Source organism: Bos grunniens, chromosome 17 (assembly GCF_055505025.1).
Source record: "Bos grunniens cultivar Pamir isolate PY7600 chromosome 17, Bosgru_T2T1.0, whole genome shotgun sequence".
In the NCBI taxonomy this organism is placed as follows: domain Eukaryota; kingdom Metazoa; phylum Chordata; class Mammalia; order Artiodactyla; family Bovidae; genus Bos; species Bos grunniens.
In genome coordinates this window covers 64,805,409-64,828,771 of record NC_141181.1, presented here as the reverse complement: position 1 = coordinate 64,828,771, position 23,363 = coordinate 64,805,409, and the positions used below count along the sequence as shown (strand labels likewise).

Below are 23,363 nucleotides of genomic sequence, written 5' to 3'. Positions count from 1 at the left end.
TGGATCATGCTGATTCCTTGATTGTGCCTCTCATTAATTTTCTGACTCTCCCTAACTTCACTTTGTCTTAACAAGCAAGGCTATGCTAAGTCGCTTCAGTCATGTTGGACTCCTTGTGACCCCCATGGACTATAGCCCTCCAGGCTCCTTTGGCCATGGAATTCTCCAGGCAAGAATACTGGAGTGGGTTGCCATTTCCTTCTCCCTCCACAAGCAATATATTGGGCTAATAAGAAAATTTCCTGTCCCCTGGTTTTTTCTTGACTAAGCTGAAATTTGGTCCTCTCCTTGTGATCTTAGATTCTAAAGTCATGTTTTGTTTTGTTTTGTTTTGATGTGGACTTTTTTTTTTTTTTTAAGTCTGTATTGAATTTATTATAATATTGTTTCTGTTTTGGTGTTTTGGCTTCAAGGCCTATAGGATCTTAGCTCTCTGACCAGGGATCACACCCACATCTCGTGCATTAGAAGGTGAAGTCTTAACAAGTGGGCCACCAGGGAAGGCCCTCTGCTTGGATTTTTTTTTTTTTTTTTTTAAGACCCTGATGTCTGGCCCCAGCAAGGTTCTACTTGGTCAAGATATTGTAGAAACTGTACTCAGTTTTCCCAGGCTATGTTCCTTCCATAAGAACTTCAGTTCAGTCGTTCAGTCGTGTCCGACTCTGTGACCACATGGACTGCAACACGCCAGGCTTCCCTGTCCATCACCAACTTCCAGAGCTCACTCAAACTCCTGTCCATTGAGTTGGTGATGCCATACAACCATCTCATCCTCTGTTGTCCCCTTCTCCTCCTGCCTTCAGTCTTTCCCAGCATTAGGGTCCTTTCCAATGAGTCAGTTCTTTGCATCAGGTGGCCAAAGTATTGGAGCTTCAAATGTCTGGCATTCTGTGTTCCCCCTCAGGCTACATCTTTGCGGTTTCAGTTACCAATCTTGGGCCTATAAATGCAGACAGCTGGTATGTAGGTGGTGATTGTTTATTGGGATCAAAATGTTGACTCGAATCTGGGAACAAGAGAATATTTTCAAATGAATGGTGCTACATGGTTTGATTCATCAAGCTATACCCCTTCTCGGCAAGAAGGAGCCAGAACGGTTGTTGCCTTTATTAAGATTAAGGAATGATCCAAAAATAGGGGCAACCGTGGGTCGAATCTATTTCATCTGCCTCCACTAAGGTCATTTTAAGAGTTGTGTGTCCCCCAAGCGTAACTCAACGTGGAGCATGGACTGTTCGCTGCTCAACAGCTGATAAAGAAGCAACACTGATGGAACAAAAGTTTGCTTTATTTTTGTTGCCCGCAACCAGGGTGGTGGAGGAAGGGTTTCAGCCCACAGGCTGACTTCTCACCCCCACCCACCACAAACAGTGGGAAAGAGCTTCTACAGGTGGAGGAAGGGGGCTGCACGTAGAAACAGCACCGTCAGCTCCGACAGTCATCTTGACACTGGTTGTATGGCAGTCTGACCAGCATCATTTTGATTGTTTTAAGTACAATTAATCTTCAGGTCCAGGGTCGGTTTGTCCCCATTTTCTTGAGGCCGGTTCTTGGAACCGCGGCAGCTTATGTCATGGCTATTTGGCCATCAGGCCGTTAACTTCTTCTACTGGTGGGGCTTTCAGTATCTACCAGACAGCTCATAAGACATGCCTTACAATATTATCTATAGCCCACGAAAGGTCCTTGACTGTGCATAATGACAAAGCTATTATTTAATCTGTTGGACTCTCTTCCTCTGTGTCTGCATTTTCTCACTTCTCCGATTAAACTCATTCTTGGTGAAAGTTTCTCCACGGACAAAAGGCAGGCAGGGGGCATGGGGAGAAGGACCATAGGACTCTGCTACGTGTCACAAGTGCCCGTAGCTAAACAAGAAGATGTTTACCAGAGCCGGAGTCAGTTGTGTCTAGATTGAACTGAGCTGGTTGAGATGGGTTAGGATCACCCACCCTTCACCTGGGCATGGTGAGGGTCCCTCTGTGACCTTTTGAATGTGTGGAGGCCTGGAGCTTAGTTACGCCTGCACAGAAACATCATTTTCACGCCTTCTTCCAGTTACCTGCCCCATGGTCCCCATGCCTCCAACCACCCAGCAGCTTTATTCATCTCGTAAATACCCTGAAAGTGAAAGTGAAATCGTTTACTACAGATTGGGACTTAAACCCACATGCTGGGACTCGAACCCAGTCTAAACCCAGTTTGGGACTCAAACCCATGGGGCTGGGACTTGAACTCAGCCAAAACCCTGCTTGGGACTTGAACCCACATAACTGGGACTCAGTTCAGTTCAGTTGTTCAGTCGTGTCTGACTCTTTGCAACCCCATGGACTGCAGCACGCCAGGCCTCCCTTTCCATCACCAACTCCTGGAGTTTACTCAAACTCATGTCCATTGAATCAGTGATGCCATCCAACCATCTCATCCTCTGTCATCCCTTTCTCCTCCTGCCTTCAGTCTTTCCCAGAATCAGGGTCTTTTCAAATGAGTCAGCTCTTTGCATGAGGTGGCCAAAGTATTGGAGTTTCAGCTTCAGCATCAGTCCTTCCAATGAATATTCAGGACTGATATCCTTTAGGATGGACTGGTTGGATCTCCTTGCAGTCCAAAGGACTCTCAAGAGTCTTCTCCAACACCACAGTTCAAAAGCAACAACTCTTGGGTGCTCAGCTTTCTTTATAGTCCAACTCTCACATCCATAGATGACTATTGGAAAACCATAGCTTTGACTAGACGGACCTTTGTTGGCAAAGTAATGTCTCTACTCTTTAATATGCTGTCTAGGTTGGTCATAACTTTTCTTCCAAGGAGCAAGCATCTTTTAATTTCATGGCTGCAGTCACCATCTGCAGTGATTTTGGAGCCCAAGGAAACAATATTTGGGACTCAAATCCAGCCAAAACCCTGCTTGGAACTTAAATACACATGGCTGGGACTCAAACCCAGCCAAAACCCATGGTACCTGGTTTCAGGACCTAATGAAGCTCGGGTTCTTGATGTCTCATCACAGAAAGAATTTGGTAAAAAAAAAAAAAAAAAAGAATTTGGTGAGAGACAAAATGATAGGTAAGTAGTGGATTTATTTAGATATAGAGATAAGCACACTCTGATAGAGCCCAGCACAGACAGAGCATGGGCCGTCGCAAAGGGCGAGTGCGGTGCAAAATGTGGCATGGTTAGTTTTTATAGGCTGGGTAATTTCATATGCTAATGAGTGGGAGGATTATTCCACCCATTTTTGAGAAGGGGCGGAGATTTCCAGGATTTGGGCCACCGCCCACTTCTTGGTCTTTTGACAGTGCCTTGGAACTGTCTTGGCACCTCTGGGTGTGTCATTTCACTTGCTGATTGAGGATCAAGGGCTAGTTTTGTCTGCCATCTTGGTCCCACTTGATTCTAATTGGTTTATCTTGTGTCCTTGGGCTATGTCATTCTTTCAAAAGTTGTGCCCTACCCCTTTCCCTCCTGTTAAAAAAGTCGCTCAGTGTTTGCAACCCCATCGACTATACAGTCCATGGAATTCTCCAGGCCAGAATACTGGAGTCGGTAGCCTTTCCCTTTTCCAGGGGATCTTCCCAACCTAGAGACTGGACCCAGGTCTCCCACATTGCAGGCAGTTTCTTTACCAGCTGAGCCACAAGGGAGACCCAAGAGAAACTCAAGTAAATACCCTGAGCCCCTGGCTTTCAGAGAGAAGGATCTGAGATTTGTTCTCCTGTCTCCTCACTTGGCTGCCTTTTGAATAAATCCTGTTTGTTGTAAACCTCAGCTTCTCAGCATTTTGTCATGCTGTGCATGGGATAAGAGGAGCTGATTTGGTGTCAGGGCTTCTGCAAATCCCAAACTTCAGGGCAAAAGCGAGGCAGGCTGTTGCCCCCATTTTACAAATGGGGGAACTGAGACTTGCCCAAGGACACACAGAGTGGAGGTGACAGAGTCTGAATTTAAGCCCAGGTCTCTCTGACTTCAGAATCTGTAGTAGTAACAATTTTTTTTTAACCTCATGTACTTAGAGCTTAGCATTTCTGGATACATCCTGTATGTTTAATGTCAATATTTGTGACTTAAGATGGAGGTTTCAGCTCTCTGCTTCAAGGAAAACTTCTGTCAACTGAAGAAGAAAAAAAAAAAAAAAAACAGAAACCATACAACTTCAAAGCTGTTTTCTTCGGGCACATTACTGAGGACTATATGGCCCAATGCACAGTCTCTCAGCTCTGAAGAACTGTTCCAAACAGGTAAGGAAGGAGCTAGGATGAGTTTTTGCTGGGGCCGTGTGGAGGGGGTGGTGGGGGAGAGATGCAGTTGAACATCCAAACATGACCGTTAATCACAAAAACAGACACCTCAAGTTAATGATTTTAGTGCTCTCCTCTATATGAGAAGGTGGAAGAATCTAGGCTCGTTGAAATTATTCTTTTGATTGCATCTGAACTGTCTGGGCCCCCTATCCTATTTTTCCCCATCCTGAATTCCCCTCAGGACACACCCTCTGGGCAGCCGGTTGATGGCTTCTGGGATGGCCATAGTCTGTTGTTTACAGGAAAGGCAGCAACATTCTTTGTTTACTAAAATGGCAGGCAACATTCTTTGTCCACACCGGGCGGCAGGAGAACCAGGCTGGCTCTTCTCAAGAGTATGTAAACTTAAAACTTATGAGGAAAAGAAGGTGAGAGAGAGAAGCCGGCAGCCCTGGTAGCAGAGACCAGGCTGTGAATGCGGGCTGGGAAGTCAGTTTAAACCATCAGCCTCCTCATTCTACACCTAAGGAAACTGAGGTTCCCTCCTTCCCAGGGCCCTTTTTCATCCTCCCCTGGGCCTAAGGGAAAGGCAATCGGAACATCGTTTCCCAGTTGCTACCCAGAAGGCCCCAAAACCGCCTAGGCGGGGGTTTTCCCCGCGCCCAGTACTCCCGCTGGTCGCCCTGGCCCCGCCCTCCCTGTTGCTTATTGGCTCTTTCGAGCACGAGACCGATACAGGAGTCAGCCAATGGGAGTGGCCCACGGCGCGTCTTTCCCGGGAAAGCGGAGGCCGACGCAGGGACCCGGAAATGCGAGACGCCGACAAGTTGAGAAAGCCAATCCGCTGCGAAGAGGCTGGCGGGCCGACCAATGGCGAGCCGCCGAGGGCGGGGCCACGGGCCGGCGGCGGAGGTCCTGGGAGCCGGCCGCCGGCCAAGACTGCGAGCGCTGAGAAGGCGGCAACAGGGCCCCGCAGCGGCGCGAGGTGAGGGTGGGGTGCGTGGGGTGGGTGGGGAAGGGAGCAGCGGGGCAGTGAACCCTGGGTGGGATTCGGAACGGGCGGGTCCCCAGGATGACCTTAGTTCAGTGTCCTCTCAGGTCCTCAGTTTCCCTCTTCCTAGCTAGTGAGCATTGAGATTTCTTGCCTGCCAGGAACGCACTTCCTCCCTGGCAAGCTGCAGCCCGGCCGGAGAGCCCCGACCACCTGGACGGAGCAGTGACCCGCAACCTCTTCTGTACCTCCCCATTAGAGTTTGTACCAAGCCTTTCAGATGTGCTGTATCGATAAGCCAGGCCCCCCTGAAACGTCATCAGTTCTGGGTCTTGGTCTAGTACCACGAGCAGGTGCTTGGGCCCGGGTTGTGAGTTAAGACCTAGGTACTCTAGACACAGATGCACTGGGGATTCCTTCCTGATGCCTGTTTACTTCCTGTGGGTCGTCTGGGTATTGACTTAATCAGTGTGCTAGTTTTCCTCAGCTGAAAAGTTAATGCCTGGGGCAGCTTACCTCCGTGGGATGATGAGGGGGGAGATAAGGCGCAGCTGGTACTCAGCTCAGTACTCAGCACACCATAGTTGCCTAACAAATGCTTATTGTTAGCATGATGGTGCTTGCAGACTGGACTCCTCCGCTCCCACTGCCAGCCCCAGGCACCTGCTCATTGTCACAGAGGGCAGTCAGGGTCTCAGACCCAGAACCTGAGTTCCTCTTAAGACTGCCCAAACTCTAGGCCAGATGCCTGCTGGACAGGCCAGAAAAGGAAGGCCAAAGCGGGAAACAGTATTGTGGGTAATGTCAGGGCCAGAGCAGGGGGAGGTGGTTGCCCAGGTGGCACTAAATCAGGCCCCCAAACAGCTGTACTCCTCAAACGAGCCTCAGAACTGCCCTAGTTGTTCTGGACGTGTCTTCTGTATCCAGAACACCCAGTGTCGGGTCTGAGGCCACAGAGATTTGTGCCTAAGTGGGGAGACTAGATGGGTTCTGCACTCAGGTCCCAAAGCCCTCACTTGCTGTCCAGGTGCCTCTGGGCAAGGGCCTTCACTTCCCTGAACCTGTCTCAGCTGCAGAGCCAGGCTTCTGCTTGAAGACCACAGGAGAGATTACATGAGGCTGCCACCAGGGTTCAGCACGGGGTCTGGCACACAGCAAGTGTTTAGTAAGTGTTGAGCGGCAGCAGCGTTCCTTTTCAGTCGCACCACCCTGGACGTGGCACCCATCTTCGCCTTGCCCCTACCCCCGGTCGTCAGTTAAGAGGCGTGGGGGTGAGGGGGTAGGTCTCTGAGACTCTGCTGAAGCCAAACCTGTGTCCTGAAGGTGTCGTTCCCCTGCTTCACCTCCTGCAGGTCCCGCTCTCCCCCAGGCCCCTGTGGATGTGTGCAAGGGGCCTGCCCCTGGGCCCAGATGACCCTCATGTCGATGGCTTCGGTGATGGCAGTGACTGAACCAAAGTGGGTCTCAGTCTGGGGCCGCTTCCTGTGGGCGATGCTGCTGAGTATGGTGCTGGGCTCCCTGCTGGCCCTGCTGCTGCCGCTGGGGACCGTGGAAGAGCACTGTCTGACTGTGCTCAAGGGCTTCTACCTGCTCAGGAGCAAGCTGGAGCGGGCACAGCCCGCTGTCATCAAGTGCACCAGGCCGTCCACGGAGCTCAGTCTCACCTCCAGGGGTGCGGCGCTGCTGGCGGTCAAGACCAAGGCCTCTCCAGGTAAGACTGACCATTCAACAACCATTGATCCCACAGGTGTTCAGCAGGCCTGCTATGTCCTGTGTGCAGGGCACATGGTCGCCCTGAGCTCCAAGCTAGACAAGGTGATAGGTGGCCAAGATTTGGGTAGTGCTATGGAGCACAGGGAGCCAAGGGAGCACGCCAGGAAGGCTCCCTGAAGGAGGGGACGCCTGCAGAGATCTGAGGAAGATGGTATGAGAGGAGAGTGATCCAGGTGGAAAGGGTAGGAGGGTGCTGCACCCTTGAACTAAAAGCCAGCCAGTAGATGTGGCTGGCACTGAAGGTGGGAGGGCAGCAAAGGGCCAGGTGTAATGGAGGGTCTGGTTGAAAACGGTTAGGTCAAAAGGTCCGGGGATGAGGAAGCCCCCCAGGGCCTAGCAGCCGTGGGGAGCCCCTCACAGTCAGGGTCTAAAGGGGCCGGGTGGATGCAGGGAGAAGGGTCCGTACCTCCAGAAGTCACTAGAGTGGCTGCGAGCTGGAGCAGCTGTAGGGGAGGGCCTCCTGATGGGCACTGCGGCCTTCCAGGAACATGACCGCTCAGAGTGGGCCAGGGCACCCAGCTGATGCCCGCATGGTAGGGAGTGGCTTGGGGACTGAGTGGACAATGACCAGCCCAGGGCCCCACAGGGCTGCAGAGAACAAACCTGTCTGCACAGGCACACGAAAGGGCAGGTACAGCCTGGTTGGAGGGGGCCCTGAGGCTGTGGGGGAGACAGCCCAGGTGATATACCCCCTGAACGTCCTCTGCCTGCCCCCATCCTCCCTGACCCGGGCCTCTGGCTCTTTTCTAGCAGGCAAGTTGGAGGCCAAAGCAGCTCTGAACCAGGCCCTGGAGATGAAACGGCAGGGCAAGCGGCAGAAGGCCCACAAGCTCTTCCTGCACGCCCTCAAGATGGACCCGGGCTTTGTGGACGCGCTCAACGAGTTCGGCATCTTCTCGGAGGAGGACAAGGACATCATCCAGGCGGACTACCTGTACACCCGCGCGCTGACCATCGCGCCCCACCATGAGAAGGCACTGGTCAACCGCGACCGCACACTGCCGCTGGTGGAGGAGATCGACCAGCGCTTCTTCAGCATCATCGACAGCAAAGTGAAGAGGGTCATGTCCATCCCCAAGGGCAACTCCGCGCTGCGCCGGGTGATGGAGGAGACGTACTACCACCACATCTACCACACAGTGGCCATCGAGGGCAACACCCTCACGCTCTCGGAGATCAGGCACATCCTGGAGACGCGCTACGCCGTGCCGGGGAAGAGCCTGGAGGAGCAGAACGAGGTCATCGGCATGCACGCGGCCATGACATACGTGAACACGACGCTGCTGTCCCGCGTGGGCTCCGTCAGCATTGGCGACGTGCTGGAGATCCACCGGCGGGTGCTGGGCTACGTGGACCCCGTAGAGGCCGGCCGCTTCCGCACCACGCAGGTCCTGGTGGGCCACCACATCCCGCCCCACCCGCAGGAGGTGGAGAAGCAGATGCAGGAGTTCGTGCAGTGGCTCAACTCTGAGGACGCCATGAGCCTGCACCCGGTGGAGTTCGCGGCCCTGGCCCACTACAAGCTCGTCTACATCCACCCCTTCATTGACGGCAACGGCAGGACCTCGCGCCTGCTCATGAACCTCATCCTCATGCAGGCGGGCTACCCGCCCATCACCATCCGCAAGGAGCAGCGGTCTGAGTACTACCACGTACTGGAGGTCGCCAACGAGGGCGACGTGAGGCCCTTCATCCGCTTCATAGCCAAGTGCACGGAGACCACCCTGGACACCCTGCTCTTCGCCACCACAGAGTACCCGGTGGCACTGCCAGAGGCCAGGCCCAACCACTCTGGGTTCAAGGAGACACTGCCAGTGAAGCCCTAACACTATAAATCCCTCCTTGGTGGCAAGGGATGTCCCAGTGGAGGAAAAAAAACTCCACATTTCTAGAAACCTAGTCATCTCCTAGAGCAGGAGGAGATGGGTAAGAAACTGAAAACATTCTTTACCTCCAAATGTCTCTGTAAAGAAGAAAACTAAATTATTAAGCCTTGCCCCCAAGATAACTTATAACTGAGCCAAGTTATTTATTTTCCTTTGACCTGGCACACGTGTGGTGTTTGCTGGTGGCTCTGACCCCTGGGGTGGTCCCAGCAGCTTCAGGGGCATCCATGCTCGTGTGACCAGAACACAGGTTCTGGAGCAAAATTTGCACTAAGGTGAGGAGTGTGGGCTGAACCCTGGAGGAGTAACTCCTTCCAGCACTTTCTGGAACCGGCTGAGAGGGTCTGTGCCTCCCTGAGACGCACGGCTGAGGAGGACCCGGTCGCAGTTGAGAAAGGATTGAAAGCTTTCTTGCTTACAGGCGTTGGCTCCCCGACAGAGAGCTTAGTATAGTGACTAATCTCACTGGTAGAGCAGATTTCTGAGACAGGAAGTGAGCATTCACCATGTCTCTAGTTAGACACCTTGCTTAGTCCAAGGAACATGCTTTGAGCCAGTTTCCAAACTCTGGTCCTAGAGGTGGCTGTTTCTCTAAGAAGAGGTGTGGCTAGCCTGGTTTCTATTGATGTTTCTCATATTTGCACCAATTCAGACCAGATGTTTTAGTCTAAAGGTTCTCTGGGTTTGTCACCCGACAGTTAAATCCTGCTGCAAATCAAGTGTTAGGACACATCAAAGAAGACAGATGCCAAGTCAGTGCCAGACAAGCGTTTGTGATGAGTTAGGATGCCGCTCTGTGGGAACCAAGAAACACCCTCAGCCACAGCCAGGATGCGTCCCTCTCGTCTACTTAGCGGCCCCACGGCCCCTGTCCCCTCGGGGGAAGCAGCATAGATTGTCTTGGCGTGGCCTTATTTTTCTAGCAACTTGTAAAAAGATGAAATATTACATGTAACACACCCACACTGTCGTTACGGAGGCAGAGTCTTTTCGGTCATTACCTGACACAGATGCCAACACAACTGCTGCTGTTCAGTCCAGAGGCTGGACACCATCGAGCCCCTTTCTGGGGACCGAGCTGGTGATGTCCAACACTGGGCTGTCAGCGTCTGAATGAGGGTGAATGCCCACCGAGTGTTGGGTGAGGAGACAATTCAGATCCTGACGGTAATGAAGACCCTCTTCTGATGTAGTAAGTGTTTCTACAGTTATTTACTTGTATAACAAGCAGAGTAGTTTTCTAAAAGATAAGTGAAAAGATATATGAAATGGCCCCAAATGAGTTATTCAAACCTTGATAAAAGATATTTTTCTATTTGTATGCCATAAGATATTTCTTAAACCTTAACTCTTCTACCGTTTTGCTTTTTGTAAGCACACCAAGGAAGCCTGACTGAAGGGCTTGCCTTGTACTAGAGGGAGAAATTTGCACTTTAGCTATATTTGAAGGGTGTTATTTTAAGAAATTACTAATAAAGTATTTTGTTACATAAATGCCTAAGACCTTGCTACCTTCCTCAAGAGATGTTCCCATCTGTCCTAGGGATGAAGGAGGGACTCTTTCAGAACTTTAGCCCTGTATTGTTGAGAAAGAAAAACAAGAAAGACCCAAGACGGTAACGTCACGAGAGAGAGACAGAACTGGTTGGTATGCCACCGGGGATGAACCACTGCCCTTGCACAAAGACTGAAATGACTGAAATGGTTTTTCATGTATCTCTTCACCATCAGTTCCTCCTCCACCCCACCCCCCTCACCCCCTGCCAAGCCGGGGACAACACAAACCCACTCCTATGTTCCTGAAAATCTGTTTCTGGAACAGTCGACAGCCTGCACCTAAATGAGGTCCGGCTCAAGTCTGAAAGGCCCACCTCTAACGAGCTCTGTGTACACCCGAGGACGAAGTGAGGTCAGAGGACTGGAACAGCAGGAGGACACCACCGTCACCTAGTGCCCTGTGACCTGGACCGAGAGCGGAGGCTCACGGCCCCCTGGTCCCACCTGACCCACAGCCTCTCACCCACAGAACAGGCCTCTGCACGGAGCGGACGGCCAGCCACCCCCAGAGAACACAGGCTCTTCCGACAGCTTTAAAGCTGCTGCCTGAATTCAAAAACACCTAACAAGCGTTCTGTGTAAAAGATGAGGTACAGAGAACCTACAGATTAAAAGGGTTATTATGAAACAATAGGAAATTGGCAATTTGTCTGGATGGCTGACATTAGCACTACTCATGTTTCTAGAAATAACGATAAAACCATGTCTTTAAATCCGGAGAGACAGGTGCTCCAGTAGCAGGGGCACTGTGATGTCTGGGGTCTCCCTGTGGGACCCGGGGGTACAGGAGAGAGGTGGAGACGAAGACGGGCTGAGCAAGGCTGAAGCTCGATGGCAGGCGTGTGGGGTTTAGTTTACTATTCTGTCCACTTCCCTGTTTCAAATGGTCCATTAAAAATGTTACACTAAAAAGTACAGTAAAGCCTGACTGATGCATAAAACCTTGAAAAACAGATAAATGAGCCAATTTTTCATCACCAAGGAAAGAATTCCAATATTTTTCCCCAGAGTGCCTTTATAAAGTCAGTTTTCCTACTGAACTGGCAACGTCACTTTCAAAGGAATAAATGCTGGATAAAAGAGGAGGGGTAGAAAAGCTGTAGGCGCTGAACTGCTGTAAACTGGAGGTCTCACAGCTGAAATGGTTTAAAGCAGAACAACCGGATTTGACGTATAAAAGGTCTATTTACACATCTATCAGGTAAAGCAAGGTACACCCATTTCAAAGTACATATTTGAACACACATCTGAGTACCTTTTTGCAAGATGGTTTTAAGAGAACTTCAGTTTAATAAACAAAGCTAAATGGAGAGAATTTAAGTTTGCACTTGACATGGTATTTAAACAAAACCAAAGGGCTGAAACTCAGTATTTAGACAAAGAACACAGCTCACTAGTCACTAGGCAAAGAAAGTGGGCCACACAGATGGCGCGCAAAGCTCCTACACAAAACAAATGTCACAGATATTTTGCTTTGAGGCAAACAAAACAATGGGTTGACAAGTCATTTACAAATACATAATATAAAAACGCACAGCCCCCGTGAACAAAACTCCATCAGATGTTGTTTAAGTGACGTCCCCTCCCCACCCCTTTACTAAAATAGGCCATTCTGGTGAATTACTAGCATCTGCCATTTTGTCTTTTAAAAATTAAAAGAGTGACGGGCACATGTGCTGTGCAGGGTGTACAGAAGTGTCTTATAAAAAGGGACCAGAGTTGGCCAAAAATACTTGGACAAGTGGGTCTCAGAACAGTGTGTTCGAGTTTCACTTCCGTTTCTCAGCTCTTTCAAGACACACAGGTATCTCAGAAAACTGCACCCTGCACCCAGCCTGTGGAGTGGTGGTTTTCGTCCTTTTGCCCTCAATATGAGGGAGCACTCACAGCCTCTTTGCCTGGACACCCTTTTCCAGTCCTGCCTAAACCAGAGGAAGCGCGTGGCCGCGCCCTGCACCTGGCCCTGCATGGCCAGGGCCCTGCTGGGCACCAGGTGTCTTCCCGGCCAGCGTGAAGTAAGGCATTTCCCTTCTCGCACCGTCCCACTCACTTTCTCAGAAGCAACTTGGCGAAGTCGGCATTGGACATCTTGGGAGCCTCAGTGGTGGCCGGGGTGGCGGGGCCATTCTCAGCCTGGGCGGTGGCGGCGCTGGGGCGCTGCAGGGCGCGAGGCAGCAGAGAGAGCTGGGTCCTCCCCTTCCCCCGCCTGGAAGAGCAAACACTGCATGGACCTCCCAAAGCGACAACTGGTGGCGTGAGCCAGGACCACCCCAACACAAGAGGTGAAAGGCGACAAACAAGGCTGAGACGAGCCCTGAGCTCCCCGACCCCGGCTATCAGGTGACAGTGACTTTAACAAACTCCGCCTTTTCCACAACTGTTTGGCCAGGGCCACACCTGTACAACACCGTCACACGTAGGGTGGACAGAATGGCTGTGACCGTACAGACCTCACCAGACAACCTTGCGACCTCGCTGCCTCATGCCCATGGGCTGAGGACACAGCTCTGCTGGGGTTACAGTTGGTGAACACCCAGCTGTCAGGTTTGGGACTCACACGTGGATCCACCTGCCAAAGGGGACTTCAGAGTGACCACCATCTTTTAAAAAACTTTTTAACACTTAAATAAACCACTGGTGTAAACCAGTGTAGACGAGGGAGGGCCCACTTCTGGGCTGGCCCTCAGCGTGGACTTGCTGGGGAACCCCTGCCCCGGGACGGAGCAGGCAGGCCTGACCCTCTGTCTAACTCACTGCCCTAGAGGGAAACAGGGTCACCGTGGCGCCACCACAAGGCCTCACCAGTGCGCACGACACTTACGCCCCGTAGACCTGCCGCGGCAGCAGGGCACTCCCTGGGGCCTTCCTCGCCTCAGGCTTCTCTGGAACCTTCCTCTGCGGCGGGTTGCTGATGGCCACTTTGATGACGTTCTCTCTGATGGTCATGCCGTCCATCTTCAGGACGGCCTGCGATGCCTGCAATTCATTCTCATACTCCACGTAGGCCAGGCCCTGAGGGTGAGGAAGGCCCAGCCAGGTCAGCGCTGCAAGCCAGGACGCGGCTCCCCACTCAGGCCCCCGGGCCAGTTCAGAGAGCCCCTCCCTTGGGTTTCCCTGCCCCACCGCCACCTCCCTTGGCCTATAGGTTCCTTCCCTGCCCTAGTCTCCCGTATTTCTGCAACTGACTGTAACTTCAGACAACTCTTCAAGTTCTATGCACCATGTGCCAGAGATGGGCCAGCATAAACCCAGTAATGCCCATATATTCATCAGCTCTCAATTAACCTGGACAAACATGAAGGGGCCTCTCTTAAACCAAACTCTTCTTAAACAACTGCTCAAAACGTGGTCAAGGATTTCACAGGAGGTTGAGGAACCAGAGGGGAGAACACAGTAAGGGGGACACCAGGGCAGGGATTCAGGGAGATGCCGGAGGCCTCGTGAAGAGGGGTCCGGGCAGGAGGGAGGAGACTGCAAAGGGAGGCACCGCACCCCAAGGCCCCACGGCCTGGGGCCACACTGGAGCCCCTGCTAATTTGTGGTAACGTTTCTTGCAACGCCTTTTTCTTTTCAATGTAGTTATCTACATACAAGTTAACCTGACTCCAAATGCAAAGAGCCTAGTTCACCTATCCTTCTGTTAACTTCTTGTCTGTTTCTTAGCAGACAAACCAGAAACCACTCTAGAACCAAGTAATCTGAACAGAGGCTCCCCCGGGCTCCAGGCTCAGACACCGACCTTGGGTTTCCCAGCCCGGTTGGTGACCAGCCGGATGTCTTTCACGGTGCCGTGGGCCTTGCAGATCTCCTCGAGTTCCTCTTTGGTGCAGGAGAAGGGCAGGCCCGACACGAACAGCTTGTGTTTCTCCAGGGCAGTGCTGTACCTGAACACCTACGGAGGAGGGAGAGGACTCACACCCCGGGCCCAGCCCAGCTCCCCACACGGCAGGGTCAGGCCTCATCCACAGGCTGGGCCAAAGCTGGCTCTGGGTGCGAAGAACTGCTCACTCGCCCTGGGCAAGTCCCTCACTTCTCGAAGCCTTCACTTCCTCCTCTGGAAAACGGCCAGAATAAAGGCCACCATTCTCCAAGTCTGGGTGAGGGTCGAAAGGTAACACAACAGACGCTGGGCGCAGCCCCGTCACTCTTAACCACCCCACGGCGAGGAGCTGTTACACGGTGCCTACTGCTACCATCACTTGTCAACACCAGCAGCTCAGTGACCAGCCCCGCGTAGAGACCTCAGCGAACCAGTTCTGAACGGACCCAGTTAATTCAGGCATTTCACTCCGAACAAACGTTCCACTTAGATTCTAAAGACGGGAGGCTGCAGCAAAGAGCATTTAGTCTGTCCCACTGCAACCTATGGAAAGGCAGGCTTACCCCCCAAACCAACCTTGAAGTCAGGGTTTTTGCTCTTGTCCACACAGGGGGAGACGAACATGGGCCGGCCCTCGACACTCTGCCGGTCCAACTGGAGCGCCTGCAGGGCCGCCGCCTCCTCTCTGAACTCCACGTAGCAGTAGCCGCGGAAGTCACCGCGGTTACTGAAGATGGGGCGCACCTCAACCACATCCCCACAGGCCTCGAAGAGCGGCCGGAGCGTGGCGGCCGGCTCCCCCAGCCCGTAGGGCAGGTTGCTGACGAAGACGGTGACGCCGTCCTTGCTGCTGTCGTGCGGCACCTTGGGCACATCCCTCCGCCGGGCACCCCCCCGCACCTCCTTCAGCTCCGAGGGGGGCTCCGTGGCCGCGGGGGCGCTGCTCCCGGAAAGGTCTGCTTCGGAGCCCGGCTCCGCTTCCCCGGCAGGAGGAACGCTATTCTCCACCCTCCTGCGCTTGGAGGGCTGCTCTGTGGGTCATCAGGGCAAAGGATGGTTAGGTAACGGTCTCCTGGCACTGAGCTGAGCCAGGGCACACCAAGCAGGGAGACAGCTCTCCCCACCAGACGCCTGGACCCATGCAGACGCCAGGGTGCATGCCCCCAACCTTCTGGCAGGTCTCTCCCGACCCTCCAGGCACATCCCACTCCTTGCCAGGCCCCAGTGACATCCAGGGGAGGGGACAACTCAGGTGCAAGTGACATCCTAAATGCTCATCGTCCATGCTCAACCATACAAGAGATAGAGGTTGGGGGTCTCCACACTATCCCGGCAAATCCCTAGGACCCCTCCCAGAAAGCCCAGGGCAGAGAGGAGGATGGAGCCCAGGGGCACGCGTAAACAAGCACCTCAGTGACCCGGAAGTGCATACTCCCTGGGCCACCCTGGAAGTGGTACAGAGAGCTAGCTCCTCCCCACATTCATGACTGTCCCATGTCCTTCCACAGAGCTTCACAACACCACTCTACTCCAATCAACACTCCCCAGTGCTGCCAGGGGGACAAGACTGAAACCAAGCAGCATGGGCCGCCTGTTGCCAGACCTTTCTGTCAGTTCCCCAATGCCCTCCAGGTGGGGCCTGCCCTCAGCACTCTGCATTAGAGACCACTGGTGGGCGTGCTGGCCTGCCTCACCGACCCCAGCACCCTGCCCCGACCAGGGTCAGGCCCAAGGCTGCAGAGAACAGCGGGCCACACTGTGCTCTGCAGGCCCCGGCCCCCTCTCCCCCTCTCTCTGGACACTCACTCGCCCTCCCCTGATGCCCAGGTGCAGTGCCACTGCCCCACAGGGGCGCCACCTCACCGTTTTGGGCAGCCCACTGGCCCCTAGTGCTTTCCCCAGCCTCCACCATGACTCTCACCCACAGCTCCCCGAGTCCCCATGACATGTCACTGCGGTCACAGGTCCCCTGTGCCTTCCCCTGCTACACCAGGACCCCGAAAGGGCAGTGAGCTACCCACGATCATTTCTGAAGGCCCCAAGAAATGAACAATGACTCCATCACTTTTGACTCTGGCTGATAGCTCTGCACTTGGAAAATGCTGAGCCTCCTTTAGCATCTAGAGACCACTCTTTACCTTGACTGAGTTTGATGAAATAAATCTGACCCACACCTGCCCACACGTGAAATGGCAGGGGTGACAGAAACACAGTCCAGAAAATTCTACAACTCAAACCACCAAGGGGGAGTCAAGTGGGGGGGTGGCACAGTATAGGCGCAGGGCAGGGCAGCAGCCAGGTGCCAGGGATTGGGGGTACAGAAACGTCCACACCTGGTGAGGCGGGGAGGCAAAGTCCGCAGCGGGGGAGAAGGCAGGCGCCGCTCAGGAAGGGGACAGTGGGCGACGGCACGCCGGCAGGGGTGGCGCCTGGGGCAGGCCTGGGAGCCGAGCAGGGCAGGGGGGCGCCACCGCGTGGAAGGGAGGCAGTGACAGGGAAGGCGGCGGGCACTTCGCGTATGTTACTTGCTCTACTGTGTCCCACTCTGTGCCACCCCATGGACTGTAGCCCGCCAGGCTCCTCTGTCCACAGGGTTCTCCAGGCAAGATACTGGAGTAGGTTGCCATTTCCTTCCCCAGGGATCTTCCTGACCCAGGGACCAAACCAGCGCCTCCCGCACTGACAGGGGAATTCTTTATGGTCTGAGCCACCAGGGAAGCCCTCCGGGACCTTATCCTCAAATGGTTCCAGAAAGAAATTCTCTGTGCTGTTCGGCACCCTGTCTGGAAGTCTAGGATGTTCCAGGTATGAAAGTCCTGCCAGATGCTACCTTCCTCATCGTCGCCCCACTCCTTTTCATCGTCCTCGTCGGCTCTGTGCTTGTCCGCCCCTCTGGTCTTTTGCTTCTTCTTCAACGCTTTCTTCTCGGCCCGAGCCCTCTTCCGTTGCTCCACCTTTTCTTCCTCTTGCTGGGCAAGGGCTGCTTCCTTCTCTGCAGCCTGGAAGGCCAGGACACGGTGCGTCAGTGGATGTGGCCGCTACACGAAGTCCACTGACTTGTGACGGCAGAGGTGAGCACACCAGAAGGTCGGCCACCCCCAGGAGACCAGGAAGGGTGGGCTGGGGGGTGCTAAGTCCCACCTTTTCAGGCCCTTAGGGAGCTGCATCTCAAGTCTATATTATGTCTCCCAAGATCCCCAGGAATGACTTACCAGTAAAAAGGAAAACATCTATAAAACGGGCCCTGAGTCATCTGGGGGCGCTCACGCGCCAACCACTAGGCTATGTCAGTCAGGCTCCTTTTTTATCTTCTTCGTCTATTTCAGTAACCTTTAAGTACTCCACTACCTAAAGGATTTACTATTGGGGCTAACATTTTAAGCCAATCTAAAAAAAAACATAGTCTTAAACACCAATCTCATAGTTAACACACTGAATAAAATACACTTCTTAGAGGATGACCCCAAAGGTTTTAACAAGGACCATTCATACCAAACAGTCAGAATCACTATCAGAATTTTAAACCCACTATACTCCAATAAGAAATTAAAAAAAAAAAAAGCTTTCAGAGGTTCAAAGACTTGAAACAAAGAGCATCGTTACCTTAATTCTCTGCTCGTTGACTCGAGCTAGTCGCGTTTCGGTTTTCTGAACAGCTATATCCCAGTCTTCTAAAGTACCTTGAGAGGAAGGAGAAGCGAAGTTTCACTTCTCTGGATTTTAAAGGATATAAAAACATAGACTGTCTTAATTTCCCCACACCTCTGGAAGAGAGCTCTTCATCAGCAGTAGCACCTGGAGAATCGGTTTTCCATTTTAAGATCTCATTTGCACAGGTTCCAAGTTTCAGAACTCAAATAGTTCTTCCAGGCGTGTTTACATCACCTTCTCTTTTAGAAAAGAGACTTGAAAACCAGACTAGGTTCTATTATAAGCTCTCTGTGGCAAAGATTATTGAAAACATTCTAATGCAAAAGGTACAAAACGTTTGTACTGAGATCAAAAGATTTTAAGAGCTCCTCAGATGATAAATACTGGGGTGTTTTTCTTACTGATGCTGCTGTTTAGGTGTCTATTTCCAGTTCTAAGGGACTCTTAGTACCCAAAATCCAGACTAATGCCTGTGGAAACTGTATACGGAGGCTCTGAAATTCACCAGGGAGGCACACGTGATCAGAGAGCAGTCTCGCCGTGGGCCTCGCCGCGCTGTGCTGGAACACAGGCTCTGCTGATCCAAGGGAGCCCTTGGCAACGTCCAGAGACGGTTCTGCTCGTCTGGACTGGGGGTGGGAAGAGCGTTCCTGGTACCCAGCGGGAAGAGTGGGCCCAGTGAAGCCGCACACGACAGCAGCGCCCCCATGCCCGAGAGGCCTGTGCTAGAGCCCCGCCACGGGCCCCTCTGCACGTGCAGTGTGAGAAAGGCAGCGGGACTCCCCTCTCAGTGGCAAGCACCGCACGATGGTCTCATCGCAGAGGCCCCTGGGGCGGGCTGGTAAACACATGTGTCCTTACGCCTACTGCCCTGAGACCACACTGGCCTCAGGGACAAGCCCCGAGCCCGAGGCAGCACCGAGGTCCCCACCTTCTGTCCTCTCCATGGTGAGCAACACCTCACAGACGTGCTCCGGGTAGTCGCTGGTACACTGGACGGCCCGGTGCAGAGCCTTCCTGCAGTGCTGCGTGTCCCCATGGGCCCTGGGATGGAAAACACAGAGTTGGGGCCACAGGGACCCAGCAGAAGACACGGTGGGGGGGGGCACCTCACACAGCTAACACCATGGCAGCAAAGCCTAGCGTCACCTTCAGCGCCGAGGAGACACCGCGCTCTTCGTGCCAATAGTTTTAATGCTTCCTCCTTGTCTCAGAAAGCTCCCTAGTCAAAAGTGAAGGCTTTCTTCTAAACCACTCTTTCCCTCAGAAGCCAGTGCTGGTGCAAGAGGCACCTGGGAACAGCGGTCCACAGCCAGGCCTTCTGCTTTTGCATGTGCAAGGTGTGTGGAAAGACCCAAGAGCTGGGGCGACAGGGCAAAGTCCCCAGAGAGATTCTAGGATGTCACCCCCTTGAGGGGAAAGCCACCAACACAGCGACTAGCAGGTTTCGTGCCCAGGGTCACACAAGTCTTCCCACACTGACGTGAAATGAGATGCTGCTCGACACAATAGTTACAAAACAATATTCTGTTCATCCCAACCGTTATAAAACACTATATTCTCCTGTTTAAAAAGTTTTTATAAACATACATAAACACTGTAAATACACATTAGGACACTAAGAAAAAATTTAGGGCAACAGTTCTCAAAGTATGATCCATGGACAGCTAAGGGTCTCCAAGACCCTTCCAGGAGGCCTGCAAAGTCAAAACTACTTTCATTTATACACCGACATACTTATTGGACTTTTTCACTGTGCTGACATTTGGACTGAGGATGCCACAGCTACAGTGGCCCTTGGCACAAATTAAGACAGTGCCATCTTGGTGATATTCTGGGTGACAAACGGAAAGCACACATCAAGCACCTCTTCATACCCAAGTGCAGGGCTTGGAGCAAAGAAATCTCAGGTTACTGTCTGAGCTGCAAGCTGAACTGCTTCCTTTTTTTTCATGGGACATTATTTTCACTTGAGAGGACAGTTGAGTGACAAAAACTACAGTGACTCAGACGTGTGTATTTGGCAGACGTTTTCAAAAATTAATGAAGTGAGGCTGTCACTTCCAGAAAAACCTCTTAAGAGTTTTTGTTGACTGATAAAACTGGGGCTTTCAAGTGAAAATCAGAACTTGGAAAACCTGCATCTGCCACTGTGAGTCTGACAGCCTCCTACTTTAAAGCCCTTTCTGTGAAGATCAGTGCAGATACAAACAAATGGGATAATGAGATGCATCAGTATTTAGAAGAGCTGCAGTACTTGATGGCTCAGCATGTTCCACACACAAGGCATGTCACGGAATCCTGCGTGGGTAAAGAGGTCTGCTCGGTGCAAGACACACCACTGGGTGTTAACAGAACAGTCTCATAGTCTCCAATGAAAACGTCGCCACAGAGAGGGTGCAGAACCAGACAGGGGAATCCAGCTGTCTGCTACTGAGCCAGATTAGAGAGTTTGTAAAAAGTATAAAACCAGGCCACTTTCTCACTATGTTACTTTGGAGTCTGGAAAGCAGTCCTTTCTTATAAAAATACGTTATTTTTGTTAAATGTCTTCACAGTGAATTTTAAATGAATAGGTTTTGGGTTTTTTTTTTAATTTTTCAGTTTCATTTTCTAATATGGTAAATGTTAATAAATATACCTCACATAAACAAAAGCTCTTGAGGTGGACCTGAGACCAAAACATTTGAGAACCACTGATCTAGTACAATACTCAACAAGCTTTAATTGTGGTCACCTCTGGGGAAGGATTTTAAGTAACTTTCTATCTCACATTCTGTAAATGTTCTATTTTAACTTGAGCACATATTATTTTTTTAAATTGGGGAGGGGCAAAATATTCAAAACAGAAAAAAAATAAGTTTAGTGACATGCAATACCCAAGATACCCCTTCAAGGATCACCTGCCTTCTCGTGGCAAAGGGCTTGTGTAACTCAGTGAAGCTACAAGCCATGACATGTAGGCCCACCCAAGACGGGGCGATCATAGTGGAGAGTTCTGACAAAGCGTGATACACTGGAGGAGGGAGTGGCAAACCACCCCAGGATACCTGCCACGAGAACCCCATGAACTGTGTAAAAGGAAAAGAGACATGACACGGAAAGATGAGCCCCCCAGGTCAGGAGGGGTCCAACATGCTGCTGGGGAAGAGTGAAGGACAGCTACTAACAGCTCCGGAAAGAATGAAGCGGCCGGGCCAAAGCGGAGACGGCGCTCAGCTGTGGACGTGTCTGGTGATCAAAGTAAAATCTGATGCTGTAAAGAACAACACTGCATGGGAACCTGGAATGTTAGGTCTGCGCATCAAGGCAAATTGGACGTGGTCAAGCAGGAGACGGCAAGAGTAAACATCGACATCTTAGGAATCAGTGAACTAAAATGGATGGAAAGGAGTGAATTTAACTCAGATGACCATTATATCTACTACTGTGGGCAAGAATACATAGAAGAAATGGAGTAGCTCTCACAATCAAAAAGCATCTGAAATGCCATACTTGGATGCAACCTTAAAAGCGACAGACCTCAGTTTGTTTCTAAGGCAAACCATTCAACATCACAGTAATCCAAGTCTATGTCTGAACCACCAGTGCCAAGGAAGCTGAAGATGATCAGTTCTATGAAGACCTAGAAGATGTCCTAGAACTAACACCAAAAAAAGATGACCTATTCATCATATGGGATTGGAATGCAAAAAGTAGGAAGTCAAGAGATACCTGGAGTAATAGGCAAGTTTGGTGTTGGAGTACAAAATGAAGCAGGGCAAAGATTAACAGAAATCCACCAAGAAAACACATTGGTCATAGCAAACACCCTTTTTCAGCAACACAAGACATGACTTTACACACGGACATCACCAAATGGTCAATACCAAAATGAGACTGATTACACTCTTTGTAGCCAAAGATGTAAAAGCTGTATATAGTCAGCAAAGACAAGTCCTAGAGCTGATTGTGACTCAGATCATCAGCTCCTCAGAGAAAAACTCAAACTTAAACTAAAGAAAGCGGGGGAAACCACTGGCCAGTGAGGTATGACTTAAATCAAATCCCCTATGAATCCCTTGAGCTTCCCTGGTAGCTCAGCTGGTAAAGAATCCACCTGTAATGCCGGATACCTGGGTTCGATCCCTGGTTTGGAAAGATCCCCTGAAGGGGGGCATGGTAACCCACTCCAGTATTCTTGCCTGGAAAATGCCCACAGACAGAGGAGCCTAGAGGGCTGCAGTCCATGGGGGGGGTCACAAAGAGTTGGACACAACTAAGCAACTAAACAATAAAACACAAATGAATACACAGTGGAGGTGATGACAGATTCAAGGAATCCGATATAGTAAACACACTGCCTGAAGAACCATGGACGAGGTCCACAATATTGTACAGAGGCAACAATAAAACCATCCCGAAGAAAAAGAAATGCAAGAAGGCAAAGTGGTTGTCTGAGGAGGCTTTACAAGTAGCCAAGGAAAGAAGAGAAGCGAAAAGCAAGGGAGAAAGGGAAATTACACCCAACTAAACGCAGAGCTTCCGGGAATAGCAAGGAGACCCAAGAAGGCCTTCCTGAGAGAACAGTGCAAAGAAGAAGAGAGAAACACAAAGGGTAAGACCAGAGATCTCCTCAAGAAAACTGGAAATATCAAAAGACCATTTCATCCAAAGATGGACACAATAAAGGACAGAAATGGTGAAGACCTAACAGAAGTAGAAGCGATGAAGAAGAGATGGAAAGAATACACAGAAGAACTGTACAAAAAGATCTTAATGACCCAGATAACCACAATGGTACAGGCTCTCACTTAGAGCCAGACGTTGTGGAGTGTGAAGCAAAGTGGGCCTTGGGAAGTACTGCCGTCAATAAAGCTAGAGGAGGTGATGGAATTCCAGAAGAGCTATTTAGAATCCTAAGAGATGATTCTATTAGCTACACTCAATATGTCAGCAAATTTGGAAGACCCAGCTGGCCTCAGGACTGGAAAAGGCCAACCCTCATCCCAATTCCCAACAGATCAGTACTAAAGAATGTTCAAACCGGACAATTGTACTCACTTCCCATGCTAGTAAGGTTACACTCAAAATCCTCCAAGCTAGGCCTCAGCATTATGTGAACTGAGAACTTTCAGATGTTCAAGCTGGGTTTACAAAAGGCAGAAGAACCAGAGATCAAATTGTCAACATTGACTAGATCAGAGAAAGCAAGGGAATTCCAGAAAAACATCTACCTCTTGTTTCACTGATTATGCTAAAGCCTTTGACTTGTGGATTATAACAAACTATGGAAAACTCTTAAAGAGATGGGAATACCAAACCATCTTACCTGTCTCCTGAGAAACCTGTATACAAGCCAAGAAGAATCAGTTAGAATTTAAAACCCTCTATGGAACAAGGGTTCTGGTTCAGAATCAGGAACTGGTTCAGGATTGAGAAAGGAGTACAGGACAGTTTACTGT

General features: G+C 51.2%; 2 protein-coding genes across 8 annotated transcripts in view; one reads left to right on the top strand and one right to left on the bottom strand.

Moving 5' to 3' along the window:
- The first annotated feature begins 4,832 nt into the window (after positions 1 to 4,832).
- Positions 4,833 to 11,365, top strand: FICD (FIC domain protein adenylyltransferase). Of its 4 annotated transcripts, none has more exons than XR_015144704.1 (4): positions 4,833 to 5,226; positions 6,585 to 6,943; positions 7,759 to 8,931; positions 10,435 to 11,365. XR_015144704.1 is itself a non-coding variant. In XM_086348472.1 (3 exons), the coding sequence occupies exons 1-3, from the start codon at positions 5,051 to 5,053 to the stop codon at positions 8,829 to 8,831; spliced, it is 1,608 nt and encodes a 535-aa protein (XP_086204598.1). In that variant the 5' UTR covers positions 4,833 to 5,050; the 3' UTR covers positions 8,832 to 10,385. The 4 variants fall into 4 exon arrangements, 2 of the variants coding, with proteins under 2 accessions (XP_086204598.1, XP_086204597.1); XR_015144703.1 differs by having other exon boundaries at positions 7,756 to 8,931; XM_086348472.1 differs by lacking the exon at positions 10,435 to 11,365 and having other exon boundaries at positions 7,759 to 10,385.
- Positions 11,366 to 11,715: 350 nt separating this feature from the next.
- SART3 (spliceosome associated factor 3, U4/U6 recycling protein) overlaps positions 11,716 to 23,363 on the bottom strand; it is a 41,118-nt gene continuing 29,470 nt past the window's right edge. For all 4 annotated transcript variants that reach the window (XM_086348469.1, XM_086348466.1, XM_086348468.1 and 1 more), the window contains exons 13-19: positions 18,851 to 18,963; positions 17,872 to 17,948; positions 17,099 to 17,267; positions 14,845 to 15,299; positions 14,188 to 14,340; positions 13,270 to 13,460; positions 11,716 to 12,654 (exon numbers count right to left, since the gene is read on the bottom strand). In XM_086348469.1, the coding sequence (XP_086204595.1) occupies positions 12,495 to 12,654; positions 13,270 to 13,460; positions 14,188 to 14,340; positions 14,845 to 15,299; positions 17,099 to 17,267; positions 17,872 to 17,948; positions 18,851 to 18,963 (1,318 nt within the window). In that variant the 3' untranslated portion in view covers positions 11,716 to 12,494. The remainder of the gene's footprint in view (positions 12,655 to 13,269; positions 13,461 to 14,187; positions 14,341 to 14,844; positions 15,300 to 17,098; positions 17,268 to 17,871; positions 17,949 to 18,850; positions 18,964 to 23,363) is intronic.